The 17,768-nt window shown below is 41.9% G+C and overlaps 2 protein-coding genes across 5 annotated transcripts in view; one reads left to right on the plus strand and one right to left on the minus strand.

Moving 5' to 3' along the window:
- The window catches only part of MTOR (mechanistic target of rapamycin kinase), a 64,015-nt gene that overhangs the window by 27,215 nt on the left and 19,032 nt on the right, over positions 1–17,768 (minus strand). For all 3 annotated transcript variants that reach the window (XM_061347989.1, XM_061347988.1, XM_061347990.1), the window contains 2 exons: positions 2,344–2,419; positions 287–426 (listed from right to left, as the gene is read on the minus strand). In XM_061347989.1, coding sequence (XP_061203973.1) covers positions 287–426; positions 2,344–2,419 — 216 coding nt within the window. The remainder of the gene's footprint in view (positions 1–286; positions 427–2,343; positions 2,420–17,768) is intronic.
- Positions 8,204–17,142, plus strand: ANGPTL7 (angiopoietin like 7). Of its 2 annotated transcripts, none has more exons than XM_061347992.1 (5): positions 8,204–11,391; positions 13,011–13,114; positions 13,453–13,647; positions 14,506–14,704; positions 15,688–17,142. In XM_061347992.1, exons 1-5 carry the CDS (start codon positions 11,013–11,015, stop codon positions 15,855–15,857), a joined length of 1,047 nt encoding a protein of 348 aa, XP_061203976.1. In that variant the 5' UTR covers positions 8,204–11,012; the 3' UTR covers positions 15,858–17,142. The 2 variants fall into 2 exon arrangements, with proteins under 2 accessions (XP_061203976.1, XP_061203977.1); XM_061347993.1 differs by having other exon boundaries at positions 8,205–11,391; positions 13,014–13,114.

Genomic DNA, 17,768 nt, shown 5'->3' on the forward strand with positions numbered 1-17,768 from the left:
ACAGACAATTTCACTAACAGTTGTCAAAAGATCATGCATTCTGGATAGGCACAGGTCTGCCCACAAATACAGAAACCTCTCATGTTTTAATCAGAGTTTAAAAAGAAGGGCCACAACAAGCTCCTTTTATGATTGCTTTTGACAAACGGCTGCCCAGTTAACTTTTCCTGAGAGGTTTCCTCTATTTACAGTTTCTTTCTCTGTTACAAATGGGGTTGATCTGATCATAAGATTGAAGATTATTTCAGAAAGACCTTAACTTATCAGATGGGCATTCCCCTCTTACCATTCACCAAGAGCTTCCAAGCAGCGCATACGTCCCAGCATCAGCTCAGGATCATCTTTGTTTGTGTCCATCTTCTTGTCATAGGCCACCAGAGCATCTTCCCACTCATGAAGCTTTTCATACCAGGTAGCTTGAATTTCCTAAGGGGGAAAATAACCCAAAAAATATTCCAAATAAATAGTGGGATTAATAGTGATGAGTCTGTATTAACTACTGCAGCTTTTCCTGAAAAATTCTGTGTCTGTGGTTGACACTTGAGCCTTGTTTTCATTCTAAATATCCTCATGGACTTCTGTGATGCAGAGAAAAGCCTTGAGCTAGAGCAAAACCAGGAATCCTGAGTATTTCTCAACCTGCAGAGAGATGAATTCAGGTTTACCAGAGGGATCAATCCAACATCATCCCTTATTCAGTGCCAGTGAAATACTAGCTCAGTAGCTGGTGCTTTTCTTTTTGGAGAGGGAGAGTGAGTGGTGTAGGAAAAAGGATAAATGTATAAAATATTCCACTTCCTGTTGTTGCATGTTTGCATTTACACAAGAACAACAGCCCTATGTTCAGGAATGGGTTGGAAAACAACCCAAACCCAAAAAGCACACTGTGTGTTTGGGTAGTGCTACAGAGCTTAATACAAGAGGTAGTATGATGCTGGGGTCTAATCACAGCCCTCACAAGGAAAGGCTGTGGTTGGTACCAAAGACTGTAAAAGAAAGCCAAGCAATGATTATTATCAGCTGCACAAGCTTCTCTTCAGTCTTTGTTTCTAGATTGTTTCTAATTTTCAAGAAATAAAATGCCTTAATACATTTTCCATATTTATCCCTGCCAATGTGTTTCTCTCCTCAGTCCTTGGCTGCTCATGTCTTGACACAGGCTGCAGAATAGATTCTTTCCCCAGGTCTGCAGGCAGGGTAAGTATAAACCATGCTCTGCATGCCAGGTCTTCCACTTAGGACATTTATATACCAGCCTTTATCTTCTCAGCTCACTCATAGTATATTAAGCAAGCTCCTGAAAGCAGAGCTCACAGCTCCTCTTAATGTCTTTTCACTGCCTCTTCTGGCAAACTCTGTGTTTTGATCGACGTTCCTGCTAAAGAGTGAGGTCAGAATTAGGTAACAGAGAGCTTTGCTCAATCCACCCAAGGAATCATAAAGCTTCAAAGATGTTCTGAAGTCTGTATTTCTCCCAGAAAGGAATTCTTTTCCAGCCTAGGTCAAAACCACACTATAATGCTACACCAGAGGATTTTACCATTTCATGCTACGTGTTCCCACTTTCTAGTGGCTCCTAATGAAAGAGGCTCATTTACTGTGCTTGCAGGGCTGCCTTCCTCTTCCCAATCACCCTAAGGCACTGCAAGAATTATTACTGCAACATCATCTTTTTAACAAAGTAGACGTGGCAGGAGAGCACAGATGCTTTAGTCCCTGAGCACAACTTAAATGCTTACAAAAAAGAAACAAGAAAGGGAAAAGGGTAAGTCGTGCAGAGAAGGGCACAGAACACACACAGGATGGGGTGATTTTATTTCTCTGAACAGTCAAAGCTGTAAGGGACTGGGTAATCTACTATTCTACATAATATCTGTGAACTCTCTGACAGGTTCATGTGCCTCCTGGATGAGAGGCCAGAGGGACAACTTCCACTAAATCCTTATCTGGAATGTGTTGATGCAGTTTCTCAAAAGCCCTCAAGCATTTAACACATAGAACAGGAATTTGCTCCTTCCCTTCCCAGCTTCTCTAAATAAAAATACTTATTTTCTCAAGTTGCTAGCTGCCCACAGCTGCATTTAGTGTCAACAAGAGCTGCTAAATTCTCCTCTAAATGAGGTTATTGCAGCCTTCCCCAGCTATCTTACCCATATGCTGTGTTTGTTAAGTATACAGCATACACCTCCAGGGCCAGCAAGGCACCTTCAGTATGAAAGATGCACTATTATAAGCAAGAATGTGATGGATTGACAAAACCACACCACCACACACACACACAAAACCCCCACCTACAAACCTCATGAAGGCATAAGACATGGAGAGTTATCCAGCAGGACTCACCAGCTCCCCAAAGTGCTTCATGGCATATTCCAGTACCCCAGCAGCTGCTTCTGGCTGTTGCAGTTTATTGTTAATGCTGAAAAGGCAGAAAGACAGACCATTCCACAGAGTTGGCAATTATTAGGGGTTGGTAGGAGCTTCTGCTTGATAATCCCAAGCTCCATCATTTAGAAACACCAATGGAAAACCCTTCTTTTTGTTTAAAACTTCCAAGTGAATGATATTTGCAAAACAATAGGTGCACCCATATTCTCTGCACATATTCTCAAGCTTGTTACACAAAACAGTGATTGCATATGATTATCAATTCTAAACAGCAACATGCATAGGGGGAAGAATAGTTGCCAATAGTCTGAAAGGCATAATTTCTCAAACTGCACTTATTAAGAACTCTACAGCACTAATTTTTCCCCTCCTTTCTGTTAAACAGAATACTAACTCCTTTAAACATCAGAGTAGAGGTTTGTATGATCCAGAAAACAATGTAAATCATTAGAACAGTTGACAAATGTCACCAGGAACACACACAAAAAGACTTTCAGTTTCATATAATGCCTCTGCACTGGTGCTCCTCTTTTGCTGGTTTTCAAGAACATATCATTAACTCCCACCATCATAACCAGTCCCCAGGTCTGCACCAGTAAGGCACCTTGTCTTTGCAAGGTGAATTTGTTTAAGTACAAGCAGACAGGCTACTCACAAACCTGGCTCTCCAGTTCAGCACCACGATATACAGCTATTCTCTTAAATCACTTCTATTTCACACTGGGTTTCTGATCTTCCTACCAGAAATGGCTCTGTCTGCACACAGGTGCTTGCTAAATCCCAATCTAATGAGGAAATTAACTTTTTATGAAGCTTCTGCTATTTTATAAAGCTTATTTACAGACACACTCTTTTTCATTGCTCTCCTCTTTCCCTAGAGGTACTGGAGAACAAGAAGCACAAGTCATTGAAAGCCATGTCAATGAGACTGAGCATGCTACAACACCCCCTTACAGTCCAGTTTAATGCTAGTTAACATTTGGAGTGGAAACAGCATAACCTAAGAAACAAAACGTGAACTGAAACCAACACAAAGAGACTTTCAAAGGCCTTTGAATATGCTCCTGTAGATACAGGCAGCTTTCAGAAATGCCCCTTCTTGCCTGCTATCATCACAATGGCATATTCCCCCTCAACATAAGAGGCCTGTTGATCACTGAGCCAAGGAAATCTATAGTAATAAAAAGATTACTCTGAACAGACAAAACAGGGGAAGTTTTCAAAGGAGTGCTATATCTCTTCTGTCTGTGGAGGTTTCCTCTCCTGACAACCAAGGAACCAAGCTCCTGAACACACTCTGGATATCTGGGAAGGTCAAGCAAAATGCTTTTGGGAACAGGACCTCAGAATGGTTGAGCTCCATCAGATTGAGTCAGGCTATGAATGCACCATAGTCACAGTTCAAGATAGGCACCCAGAAATGGGAAGCACTTGAAATACAGCCATGCCTTTCTTTAGCAAGACGGGCAAAGAATGTACTACCTCCATGCTTCCCAAGGGAAAGCTAGGCAGCAGTGCCTCGTAAAAGTGATAAATGGCTGTCACATTTCATACCCTGATGATTTAAAGAGTCATTGGCAGACACATCACTTCCAGCATGTCAGCCAGTTCATTACTACAAAGTTATCTTTCTTGTCAACACTTCCTGACAAAATTGGCCATTATCTTTTATTCTTCAGCAATTAGCAATGCTCTTCTGCTGATGCTCCCTGCTGCACTCCATTACTCTTTTTTTGTTTCTTACATTCTTGGCTGTCCAAAGTAGAATTAAATGTTTCAAATCCATCTACATTTAGATTTAATCAAAGGGAGGGGAAAGAAGGGAAGGGAAAGGAGAAAGACTTTGATTTAAAAGAACACACAGCAGTAGATACAATACTAGGTTTCATTATTAATAATAAATCAAACTTTTAACAAAACATCTCGCCCACACAGTGAGTAAAGATAGGTAATTTTGTGGACTAGGAGAAGCCACTGACTGGGAAATCTCCTATCAGTTAGTTCACATTTTGATGTACCACATTAAAATATACACAAAATGGGGACATTCACTGCTTTAACAGGAATGGACCTAACCAGAGCAGCACAACTGCCAAGAAGAGAACAACAATGCCTCCAAAGCAAGACTCACACATCAAAGTGGGTTTTATTAATCTGGCTGAACATTCACTGACTGACTTCTCCACAATCATAAAACCTGGATAATCACAGCACCGTTTTGCTGTTCGGTTTTACAGGCTAAAGGAAACACAGTTGTGTGTGGATTAAGTTCTGATCTTGTGGGACCTCTGACTGCTTTTTCTAATCTGCTAGATTCAGTGTGCTCTGATTGTTGAGAGGATATTGACAACTCTGATACCATCACTGCCACCACAGCTGACTGGAATGTGTTTCCAACAGACTCACAACTCTCAGCACACAAGTTCTCTCTGAGAGCGGGCTTGCAGATTGTACTGCTCTTGGAAAAGCGTTTCCACGTAGAGTTCTGTTGACACATTCAGAATGCACGTTTAGAAATCACGGAATTCTGTGCTTCCCTACCATTTCACCTTCTCACCATTAAGGCATTGCCCCTCTCCCTGCAGATCTGACCAGGTCTGTGCTCAGCCAGAACCATCTTCAGTTTTGTAACACTCAAAGCTCTACAGAACTGTTTCCTACTTATCATGCTGGAGACTGGGCAGAATGAAACACAATACAGAGAAGCATCCCAGCCCATAGAAGAGGACCCAAAGGACTAATGTTCCAGCCAGGTAAAGTTGCTGGGGGGGGTTTAGGCAGTGCTGCTGCTTGCAATCAGGGCAGTTTACCAGATTAGAACCAGAGGGATAGATTTCTCCCTCTATCTGGATAGAAGATAACTGGAAAATCTTTCTGAATAAAAGGCTGAGGTGAGAAAACATCTCTCAAGATAGAAACAACACTGCTGGCTAACTCAGCAGACAGTAACTTAAGCCTCTGTTTATCAGGAGATTTCCTTGCAGTCATTCCTAATTCAGGGTAATATAAAGTTTAACGCTCCATCCCTGGCAGTGCTCAAGGCCAGGCTGGACAGACTCTTGGGTGACACGGTCTAGTGAAAGGTGTCCCTGTCCATGGCAGAGGGGTTAGAACTGGATGGTCCTGTCCAAACCAAACCATGCTATGATTAAGGGTGAAAATCAATTATTCTCCCTATCCACTGAGGGTAGAACATACTCCTTTGTTCGTTTTTGTTTAGAAGACAGAAAAAAGCCACCACTACCACTTACTTTACTTGAAGGCTCAGCAGCAGGCCATAGAAGATGACTACTGTATCTCCTCTTTCTTGGAAGTCTAGCTATAGGTTTGGTAGGTCATAGGTTACACATGTCATCTACCAGGAAAAGGCCAAAGTATCCTGCTATGCTGGTATGGACTGGCAGAGCCTTCCAGCATTAATGCTCAAGTGAAGTATTTCAAGATCATTTTAAATGCCACATTCTATGTACCTGCATAAACTCTCCTGAAACTATGTCAAGACAGAGCTTTCCTCAGGCCAGCACCATTCCATACTATTAGAACGGGAGTCCATAGAAACAACAAAACTGCCTAAGTCCTTTCCAACCCTATTCTATGATTCTATATCAAAAAGATTTTTATATACTTTGAACTAATGCACTAAATTCACTCTTTAATACCCACCAGTTGATTTCATATCTTATGCAATAACCAAAGTGAGGAGAAGATACAGTAAAAGAAGACTAGATCCTTATACTTCCCTTCAAAATCAGGATTAATCAGTTGCAAAACTGACTTTTATCTATCAAGTGTTGCAGGAGTTTGTCCCACCTAGAATCAATACATTATTGCATATCTGAGCACAGCAGAATTAAAACTGACATCAATCACAATAATGAAAGCATTACATCTTTCAACAGAGCATTTTCAGGAAGTCCCAAGCCTATCTGTGAGGGAACATACACATTTCCTATTGCCAGAAAGCATCTCAAAACATGGGAGAGAAGCCCTTATTTTGCAATAAAGCAGCTTGTGTGCAGTCTAGAGAAGCAGCCAAACTCTTCTTTATGTTAGACTCCCCAAGTTCAACCAGCTCCTCTCTGTGACAGATTGTACCAACCTAAGCCAAGCCTGCTTTTCCTTCTGAAGCAACACTGAGAGCTTGATTCCAGGATTAGAAGTGGATGCCCTGCTACTTTGTGGATACTTTGGGGAACAGATAATCCTCTGGCAAAAGGAACTGGCTTTGTTGGCCAGTTTCCTCAGCTCTACAGCTTGTGTTCAGGCATCCCTGAGTCCCTGATTAAACAAACCTCAGGAAACAACCAAGTGCCCCCAAACAACTCTAAACCCCAATAAAATTCCATCACACCACTGAGAATTATTCCTATGCTGGCAACAAACATGTTTGAGAAACTAATACCAGCAAAGAGCTGTTTTTGATACAGCTGTGATGATGGATTGCTTTACAGGCCAGACCAGCAGCCCTTCATCTTTCAGCAAGGGTGCACTGCACTGTTCACAGGCACTAAAATTGGCCAAATTCCCAATCTTGATGGAAATGCTTGTAAACTAAATAAAACCATTCCTGAGCTTTGAAAGGAGAATAGGAGAATTTTATTACTGTCACAAGGAAACTCACAGCCAGCCTTGCTGCTCAGCCTGCAAAGGGTGCTGTATCACCTAGTCTTTATTAACCAGATTCAGTGCAGGGAGAGAAGAAAAACAACTGGCAAGGAAGATATTTAGCAGACAAAGGTGAAACACAAAGCCAAAGTCTTCACGTAGTGCTCATGCAAAGAACAGATATATTAAGTAAAGAAGATACCACGAATGATTGCAGGAAGTATCAGTGGTTTGCTTCTCATCAGGCCCTCTCACTTGTACCACCAGTTCCTACACAACCTCACAGATTTACAACCATTACTTGCAGTAGGCAACAATTGTATTTGACTGTACTAAGGACTTAGTTATTATTACAAAGCTATTGCAGAGTGAGTGTTGGCACATTCACAAGCAGCTCCAAAACCAGAGGTGAACAGTTTCCCACCTCCTGGGATGGGAAAGCTGTGCTTCACAGAGCCTTGATATAGTGTGGACTCTGAGTGCTGATGAGAGACTTTGCCACCTCAGCAAGCACCAGGAATGCCTCATTTGAAGCATTTGCCGGATGCATATTAAGGGTTTGCAATGACTGGCTACCAAATAAATAGCCACAGGGCACTGAGCTCTTCTTGTCTCAGATTCACATACACCTGCCAGAACAGCTTCCCAGAGAAAGCAGTTATTTAAACCCACCTGACTTAATCCAGCCCTCCAGGGATAAGAGATACCTGGTTCTAATCAAGTAATACTAATATACCTGCATTTGGTAACATCAACCAACATTATAAGCATAGGGTATATACAAACTGCAACCATGTATAGACTCTATTCTCCCAGTCATGTCGAACCTACATAGTTAACAAAGTCAAAAAGGATCTGCTTCATGTTCTTGACTTTAGGGTCTCATCTTTTAAGCTACCATGTAGCAGAACGTTTCCACATGCAAAATATAACAGAAGAAAACTAGGGCGATAGACTTCAGACTAAATGACACCGGATTTCTCTAAAAGCACTGGGGGAAAGGAGAAAAACAGGACTAGGACCTACTTGGTGATCATGGAACTAGTTTATCCCTTTCTATGCCCAAAATGATGCCTCTTTACAAAATGTAATAGGATCCTGAATTCAAGTTGTTAAGTGCAGCAGTACCTGACAGTGGAACAGTTTCCTATAGACTGTCAACTCCTATAGTGGATCTGATGTGGCAATGACCAACATCAGCAGCTATTGCTGCCTAAGTGACTACCTTCAGTTCTCCATGCAGCAGAGAAAGATTCATCTTTCAGATACTCATAAAGCAGTCAAATTCCATTAAGGCGAAGGTCTCTGCCAAGAGAGATGTCTGCCCAAATCCCTCTTAATGCTTCCTCAAAAGTAATGACAGATGGGAAGGCTTGTGCTCTTTTCCATTCCTGCACAGTATGCCTGTTTTCACCCCCTTACACGGAACAAGGAAGCATTATCTCTGTTCTAAACAGGTGAATCAAAATATGCAAGTCCCTGGCTGCCTCATTTCCAATTAAATACCCCAGTTTAGATAGGGGATTTGGAGGCCTTTCTGCACTGCTTCCTAACATCTGTGTGCAAATTTGGCTAAACCTTGGATCCTTCCAAAACATGTACAAGGAAGGAATGCATGGACCTACCAGTGGCTCCCCTCTTCCACATCTGCCCCTCGTGATGTAAGCACGAGTGAAATTCAGACTGTGTATGACACAAGAGTTATGGTGAATGAGAGCAGCAGAACAGATCTTGTTAACACGATGTGGGTGTTAGCAGGGTGGCTTTTTGGGGTGGAGAAGCCAGAGTCTGGCCTGCCCTATTCTTTGTTCCAACTTTGACAAAAAACATGTTTCTCATCACAGGAAGCCTGAGAAGAATTTGCCCCCGGGAATGACAGAAGCTTCAGCTGGAAGAGGGCTCAGACAGGATTAGAGGCAGAACAAAAAGGTCAGGCTTTCATCTGTGTGCAGTGGCACTTTCTGGTCTGAAGTATAAAAAGCAATTTTGCTATGGAAGGTTTCTGGAATGTCCACGACAAAAACATGACTGAAGCCTAAGGTCTGCTGTGGAGGTATCCTCAGCACTTGAATCAAGTTGTACTTGCATACCTCAGGTCCAGTACCACACTGCAGCCTCACCAGTTGACATTACAGTGGTTTCCATCTGAAGTGCAGCACGCAGACATTCAGCTACAATGAAACTCAAGGCACTCATGCTGCCTGCTCAGGCATCTCTTATTCTGACCTCCTCCAAAAGATCTGCTCTTCTTCCTCTAAGAAAATTCAGGTTTATGAAACGTCTGTGTTCATATTCCACCCCTTCAGTGCTTTGCTGCTCTCATCTTCCTAAACCTCTGTACCCTGTGGGGTTTCTCATTACTGTTCTGCAGAAAAACTATTAGCCAGCTGTGGCACAAATCAGAGGCAGAAACAAAGCATCTAGCAGTAAGTGCAGCAAAGCTAAGGAGGAAGAGAAATAGCACCATCAAGAAACTGTGCTTCCTGCTTCTCTAAAATGCATGTCAGATCACCAGGCCTTTTCCAATCAAGCAGAAATCCTGCAGCCACTTTGGATCAACAAGAGAAGTCTAGCTGGGATAGCACATCTCAGCTGGGTTTCTTCTCTTTTTCTTTACAAACGGAACAAAGAAAGGAGCTTTCTTTTGTTCTCTTAGACACCAAGAAGCTTTCATGGCATTTGCCCCAGGAGCAGATACATGAACCATTTATTTCTTCATTTTGCATCTTACCTCTGCCACTTGTCACAATCAGAGAGGAAGATGCAAGAACTCACACTTTGGGCAATGCCAGAGCAGCTGGCTTGTGGAGAAACAACTTATCCATAAGGATCTAGAGCAAAACCTGCAGACCTTTTGTAAAAAGCTGCACCACTGCTGGAACAGCTTCACTCTGGGATCAGTTACAATCAACTTTGGAACTGCTGAAGGATATAAAACAGGAGACTGGAAGTTGCTATCTCAGCCAACTGATACTTCACCTATACTCTAAGTGTCTAAAGATTTAAGCTTTGCTCTTAAATCTACACTTATGTAACCGTGGACATTTTAATTACCCACAGATTTTCCCCTCTAAATCCTGTTAACAAACTGGCCTCCCTAATACTGGAGTTAGATCACATTGCCTGTAAAGAAACCCACCTCTTGTCAGTTGTAAATAAATTGTCTTTCAGCATTAATTAATGTCCTTTTGCTTGTCCACTATGAGTAAACACAGGCATGAGTTTTGACTTAGATGTTTTGCAGACTTCTTTCCACCCCACCCTCACATATCCCATCTCTAAGAATAGCAGCACTGAATGCTACAAAATAGTGCAGAGACACCAGTGTCCAGAGGGAGGAGGACCAGATGTTAAACAGATGAATTTGCCACAGTATTATGTAAATTAAGAAGGACTGCAAGCATAGAGTTACCCCCTCAGCTTCTGGTATTAGGAGGACTTGTTGCAGCTGGGGCTACCTGCTAGGGAGTTACATTCCCTGAACTTTCATAAACTCATCCTGTTGGGAAAGACTTTCCACATTCTGGACCTCTAGTGCTCCTCTAATGTTACTGAAGTGCCAGAACAAGTCACCAAGAGGGCTTCAATCCAGCAGGCAATAATTGCTGGAAACTCTCTGCATTTCCTAGCCCTCCACCACACCCCTTCAACACAGAACTGAGTGAAGACTCTCCTGCTCTCCCCAACCTTTTTTTGGATGAATGCTGTTCTAGTTTCACCCTGTAAACACCTGATAGGAACAGATGATCTGGGAGGGGCCAGAAAGTGCTTCATAGCTCCAGGGGGGTGGAGGTAAACACCAAATTGCATAAAAGATGCTTTGAGACAGACTTCCAAAGTGCATAGGCTCTGAAAGGACGGGTCTGAAAAAAGGCTGCTTCTTCAGGCTCCACCTTCAGAGACTCCTTTCATTGGAAGAAAGCTAGGTCCTGTAGCACTTGCAACCAACTTCATACCTACCCCAGCTGCATTCAGACTACCCACAGCCAGCTGGAAGTTTTCTGTTGCTGTAAGCAAAAATGCCAGCAAGATCCAGTGCTCAGCTGGCCTGGCTCTGCATTGTCACTGTGTCTGTGGCAATCTACCCAGCGCTGCTGCAGAAGCCTCCTAAAAGGAGGACGCTCAATGGGAATGCACAGTCCAAGTTGACAGGCTGCTGTGATGAGATTAAAGAGCTCAAGCTGCAAGTAGCCAACCTGAGCAGAATGCTGCAGGAGCTCAGCAAGAAGCAGGAAGGCGACTGGGTGAACGTGGTCATGCAAGTGATGGAGCTGGAAGGGAGCACCAAGCAGATGGAGTCCCGCCTCATTGATGCTGAGAGCAAATACTCCGAAATGAACAACCAGATAGATATCATGCAGCTCCAGGCAGCTCAGACGGTCACGCAAACTTCAGCTGGTAAGGAGGGAGCCACCAAGCTCCCAGATACACCTCTTGATGCTCAGAATGAACTTGTGACTAGTCCTTAATGCTAGCATGTCCCATTAACACGATTAGCAAGTGTGCATTCTGAATGCTTCTGCTTAAAGTACTTCTGTAGGCAGGTGATACTGAGAAAACCATTTGGATTCATCTGTCAGAAGTGCAAAGATCCAGCTGTGGTTTAATATCTGTATGTTTGTTACTAAGGAATGGGAAAACTGAGCAGGGACTGTATCTGTACAGCGAGGAACTCAGTCTAACAGTTCATTTTCTAAGCACTACAGTACCGATCCAAAAAGGAAGGGATCTGGCAGCAATATCCTCTGCGTTCACAGTGCTGACAGGGACTAGAGATTGGTGAAACCACTAGAAATGCTGTCCAAGCCTTACTGAGGCTTGTAACTGTATCTTTATGACTATCTTGAAACCAGAGTAAAAGAGTTATCTGTTATTTGAATGATAATTCTCAAACATTCAAGGCTGCAGATGATGCAAGATGCAAACTGTGATATAAGCCTAGCCAGAGCACTTAAATTGTTCCAAATCCTTTCTTCCCCGAGGCAAAATTTCACTGCACAGAGTGATTGCACAGGCCTGTCCCAAGCATGGAATGCAGGTGCATTTTGTAGGTCAGCTATCTGCAAAACCGCTTCTAGAAGAAAGCGTCTTTTTAGATGACTTTTCTCCTCAAATTAAATCTGCTGCAATGTTTAAAGCTTCCTTTAAAATCCACTCCTGTTTTCTGGGAGAACTGGGTTTGCCAAAGGATTTCACTTAGATTTTTTTTATGTTTTTTATTTTTTTTAAATGCAAAGGAAAAACTTTTAAATCTATTTACTAAAATCTTCTTCCCTAAAGTTCCACTTGGCTAGTTTTGACACACCACTGTTTACTGGAGGTCTTTACTATTATACCATAACGAGTCTCTTTGGAGCTGTGCAAAGGTATTTAAACCAGGTAAGAGACACCTAGTCTGTACTGAACTGAAAGCTGTCAGAATGGATAAAGCCTTGCTTCAGCTGGTTTATCTTCCTCAGAAGAATAGCTGTGCTTTTCCCTATTATCAAGGCAGCTCCTGCAGAGGGAGGAAAGTAGGCTGGCAGAGACTGACACAGACTGCAGCTAAAAGCCACCAGCTCTGTCATAGGCTCTGGTGCAAAAAGTGCTAGCAAATAGGTTTCATCTGCAAACCTGGCTAACCTGCTTGAGCATCAGGGTGAGTTTCATCAATCCAGAGCAGCCCTTGCCATTCTACTAGATAACCCTTTATTGTTTGGGAGGGGGACAGCAAATAAATCTTTATACCTTCCAGCAAGTGGTAGCAATGGGAAGAGAAACTGGAGATTGCTCTTTGGTTAGGAGAGGCGAAAACCAAACCCAAAAACCCCATCAAAGTCCCAGTGCTACTACCTCTTTTTCCAATGCATGTATTGATTAAAACTAAACCATTTCAGGAAAACATGAGACTTGTGGAAGTTTTCTTCACTTAGTTACTCCTTGTATTACAAATTAAGCTTCCAAGAAATCACCCTTGTGGTTTCCTGTTGGAAGCTGTTGTTGCTGTTCACATTCTTACTTCCTGCTTCCTATTCAAGTAGATGCTGTCTATGACTGCTCTTCACTCTACCAGAGGAACTACCGGATCTCTGGGGTTTACAAGCTACCTCCTGATGAATTTCTGGGGAGTCCAGAGCTGGAGGTAAGGATGCCAAGTGCACAATGTATATTGCATGTCTTTTCACATACAATCAAGAAATACTTACTGCAGAGATGAAAAGAGTACGTACTGAGTTATGATACCTTACACTCTGACTCAGTATCTTTAGGCAAACTTAAAGAAAGTAAAGAATGTACATTTAAGAGGGAAAGGAGAAAAGGGGTTCATTTAACATCTTTTTTTTTTCCCCATGAATTAAAGAAAGAAAAGAGGAATTTCTTCAAGTTGTGTAATCTGGAACAATGTCTTGTTTTGTGTTAACAGAACTGAACCTTCCTAAATCTACTGACAAGTAAACACTGCATTTTTTCCTCCTGTAGGTGTTCTGCGACATGGAGACAGATGGAGGTGGCTGGACTATCATCCAGAGACGGAAAGTTGGTTTGACATCTTTCAATAGGGACTGGAAACAGTACAAGGAAGGATTTGGCAATATTCGGGGGGATTTTTGGCTGGGAAATGAGAATATCTACAGACTTTCCAGGCGCCCCACTGTTCTGCGAGTAGAGCTGGAGGTAATCAATAAGCATTTAATTTCACCAGAAAAAAAAAAAGCTTTGAATACAAAGGGATTTCCCAGCAGCACATACCATCTCCTGTCTCTATAGGAGGCCCAAAGAATTTGCATGCTTTAACTGCAGGAGAAGGAAGTAGGATAGGCCTAGTGATACACTCAAGAACAAGACAGAATTACGTTCTCTACCCCAAAGTCAGTAGGACAACCTTCCATCTGCATACAGATTGTGTCTTAGGGAACTTGTGGGGCTCTAGAGAACCCTGGGAAACCCACTGCAGAGATCAAACTGCTGACCACCTCAGATGTAAAGATTCACAAAGATGCTCCAGAAAGTTTTAAAGACTGAATCTTTTCCTTTTGAAGAACTTTTTTCCAGCCTATATACAAGAGTTTGCACTGTATTACTCCAAAACAATGTCTACAGTCTATGACAGGCTTGGGTTTGACTTAAACTAGGTTTATAGCTCATATAATAGTTTTGAGGGATGGGATATTTATAATGGAAAAAGTGATCCAAAAGGCTTTATATCTAAAAGTGAGTGTTTCAGAGAGGAAAACAAAGTGACTTGAGGCAGCACACTATGAGATGAGGACTTTGAATGCAAGAGTGGCACACCAGGTTTCCACGTATGTTGTTTAATACCAGTGTAGGCAAGACTTGGAAATATAATGCTTTGCTCTGGAAAGTTTCTTTGCCTTAGAAGGGAAGTTTCTGCAGCCTGAGACAGAAAAAATACCCATGAAAAACCCAGGACTGAGAAAATATACGTAACATGCACTGCATGTAGCAATAAACAGTGGGGTTTTTCATAACTAATCTAATAGGACCTATTTCTTCTTCACTGTTCTGTGGCAGGACTGGGAAGGCAACACACGCTATGCACAATATAAGCAGTTCACCCTGAGCAACGAAATCAACAGCTATCGCCTTTTTGTGGGGAACTACACAGGCAACACAGGGCGGGATTCCCTCAGGTACCACAACAACACAGCCTTCAGCACGAAAGACAAGGACAATGACAAGTGTGTGGATGACTGCGCCCAGTTCCGTAAAGGTAAAACATGAACAAACATCTTCCTGTCCCAAGAGAGCTCTTGGGTAATTCATAGAGAGCCCAAGATTCCCTCATTGCAAGTAACTAGTAAGGAGCATCTGGCTGGCAAATGGAGAGGTGATCAACTCTGGAATACCCACTTGGCAGTTATGTGGGCAATCTGGCACTTAAAGCTGATTTACACAAAGCCAGACTGTATGTTATAGACTTCAGTGCTCTTCAAATGATTGAATGCATGTTTTCACCTACTGTTACCCAGCCCATTATGCCTATATCGGATGTTGATGCAATTCAGCGATGCAGGGATTTATTACTGTATAAGATCTTTTTGTTTTCTTTTGTAAGGTTTCAAGTTAGTATCAGGAACTTGTAATTACTCTCCTATATTATTATCCTACTTGCACTTCAAGGTTTCACCTGCATTCCAATCTTTATTTATACCTTAAAGAGCCTCTAATGAGGTTACTCTCTTTGTTCAATTTATTATCTTTATAGGAGGTCTGTCACACAGATAATTGCCTTCACTGCATCTTGCCCTTTATTTTTAATTTCCCCATTATGCCCACACATGATATGCAAATAAAATTGTTGGTATCAGCCTCAACAAAATAGTGCATCTTACTCGCAGTGTGCAGAGACCTCTTAAATGCTTTAAGATGCCCAAGCTATGATCCCAAACTAATTTCCTAAGCTAACTCTCACAGAGACAGAAATATGTCAAGGAAATACTAGAAGAGATATGTGCAACTAAACAAAAACCCACTGGATTAATCTGACTATGGAACTGTAAAGCCTTTATGTATATGGTATCCATGTTAAATTTTGAGTTTACCTGCAATCCCAGCTATAAAGGCTCCAGGGATTAAATGCTCCATTCTGGTCACTCTCCTCTGGGAAGAGCAGTAATTCTTATGATGAATACAAAACATACCTGTTTTAAGTAAATGACTCACCAGGAATCTATTCATTTGGCTTTTTAAAAGGTGGATATTGGTACAACTGCTGCACAGACTCCAATCTGAATGGGGTTTACTACCGGAAAGGAGAACACACCAAGAACATGGATGGGATCACCTGGTACGGATGGCACGGATCAACCTATTCCCTGAAGAGAGTTGAGATGAAGATCCGGCCAGAGGATTTCAAACCATAGAGAGAACCAGTATTTGTTTGTACAGTTTCCTTATGCTACTGCACAGAAGGTGGGCAATGAACTGCTCAAAATCAGCCAAATAATAGTTCATTTCATCTAATATGTGCAACAGCTACATACTGGCTATGTGCACACACAAACACTAAGGCACATTAAGCACAAGTCACTGCCATTTGTGTTACCAGGCTCAGTCTTATTTCCTCCTCTTCAGACTCTTTCCAAAGGGAAAATAATGTTGTGTTAGAATAGGTTATAACTGAATGCACTTCCAGCACCTTCAAAAAAACCTACTGGTGTGTTTTCACTAGCACTGTGGCTAGTGGGTTGCCTTAGTGTTAACCAGCCAGGCAGGGACTGAATAAAGAAAGCCTCCTTGTTGCCACTTCTTCAGTGTGTAGAGTAAGCATTCCTAACTCCCTCCAGAAGAGACTCAAATCACAACAACAACATATTCATTTCAAGGCAGATGCACCTTTCTTTAGAGTATAATATGTGGTTTACATTCCCCCAGAGGAAAAAATGAAGCTCAAAGACTTTGGGTTAGTTAGTATTGCCCAGGTTCTCTCCTTAAGTTTTACTGCATTCTCCTGCTGCTGCAACAAGTAAGTCCCCACAGCAGGCTGCAGCCAGCAGATAGTAAATCTGGAGAAAGGATTTGTCCCATATACTCTGTGGTATTTATTCCTATTCACAGATGACCTAAAAGCTGATAAACCAGAAAGCAACTTTCAGGGCTGCCACGAAATTATGCTCAGGTTAGAGCATAAGTGTGCTGTATGTCACTAAGACTAAGACAGAAAAACACATTAGCAAAAGAAGTCCAGACCTGGCCATCCAGCTGAAAACCTCAACTCCAACACTTAAAACCACTGTATCCATAAGCAAAACACTAGTACACACCAGAGAATCCAGGAACGATGTTATGCAACACACACAGAATGTTTCTCCTTTACATAACACAGTGTTAAAAATAACAGGTAAAAAAAGAAAGAGACCAATCCTGTCACCATACTGTTATTTGAATATGTTGGAAAAGATAGTTATCATTAATATATCTATTTTTATTCACCTTAAAGAAAGTTTCAATCTAATTTAAACTGTTCAGTGTTGTGTGAAATGGGAGTTACTGATGTCTTGGGAATTGCCTTACATATGTTTGACTATTCACACTGGAAACTTCAACTGTGTGGAACTAGAGTTGAATTACTTTAACTGTGGACTATAAAATGGATTTTGAAAGGTTTCAAAGCTTTCCCAACTCTAATAAATTGCCTTTCATTTTTAATTGTTTTACTTTGAGTCTGCTCCTTAACTTGCTTTTTGATACACACAGAAAGAGCTGCACCTGACGCCAGGAAAGGGAACACAATTCATTCTGTACTTATCTCAGGAGAAAAAGAAAAAAGAGAGGACAAAGGATGAAAGAATAAAAGAGGGGAAAACACCCCAGGAAAGCACAACTCCCAGGAAGTGGGAGGGCTGAAAAACTTCACAAAGCTAAATTTTTGCTCAACCAAAATCAATTTGGCCATTTCAAATGGTAGAGTTAGCATTTCTGCGAGATGAAACTGAGATTCATGTTTTAAACCATGTCGTCCAGTACCAAATCCTGTGCAGGTATTTCAGGCTAACATACTTCTTGTGGACAAAACTCAGGAAACAATACATTCTTCTTATAACACCTGCTACTTGATACATGGAGAGTGAGACCTATCTAAGCTGGATGAGCAGAACTTGATGCGAAGTTTTATTTAAGAACTTCAGCTTTTCTGGCTTATTTATATATAGGTGTAGAAATCTGTCTCATTTAACTTACAGCCACCCCACGAGATCCCATATTGAACTTGAAGGGCAAAAAGTAGGAATTGGAAGACCCCACTTCTTCCTGCACAACTTCCCACAGCTTCTATC

This window comes from Neopsephotus bourkii, unplaced genomic scaffold (assembly GCF_033783945.1).
Source record: "Neopsephotus bourkii isolate Nb327-2 ecotype Australia unplaced genomic scaffold, CSIRO-AGI_Nbou_v1 NB_333, whole genome shotgun sequence".
Lineage (NCBI taxonomy): Eukaryota > Metazoa > Chordata > Aves > Psittaciformes > Psittacidae > Neopsephotus > Neopsephotus bourkii.

Coding starts and splice junctions, on each gene's coding strand:
- ANGPTL7 (XM_061347992.1), top strand. CDS start 11,013: ATGCCAGCAAGATCCAGTGCTCAGCTGGCCTGGCTCTGCATTGTCACT. Junction 13,115..13,452: donor TGGGGAGTCCAGAGCTGGAG/GTAAGGATGCCA, acceptor TTCCTCCTGTAG/GTGTTCTGCGACATGGAGAC. Junction 14,705..15,687: donor CTGCGCCCAGTTCCGTAAAG/GTAAAACATGAA, acceptor GCTTTTTAAAAG/GTGGATATTGGTACAACTGC.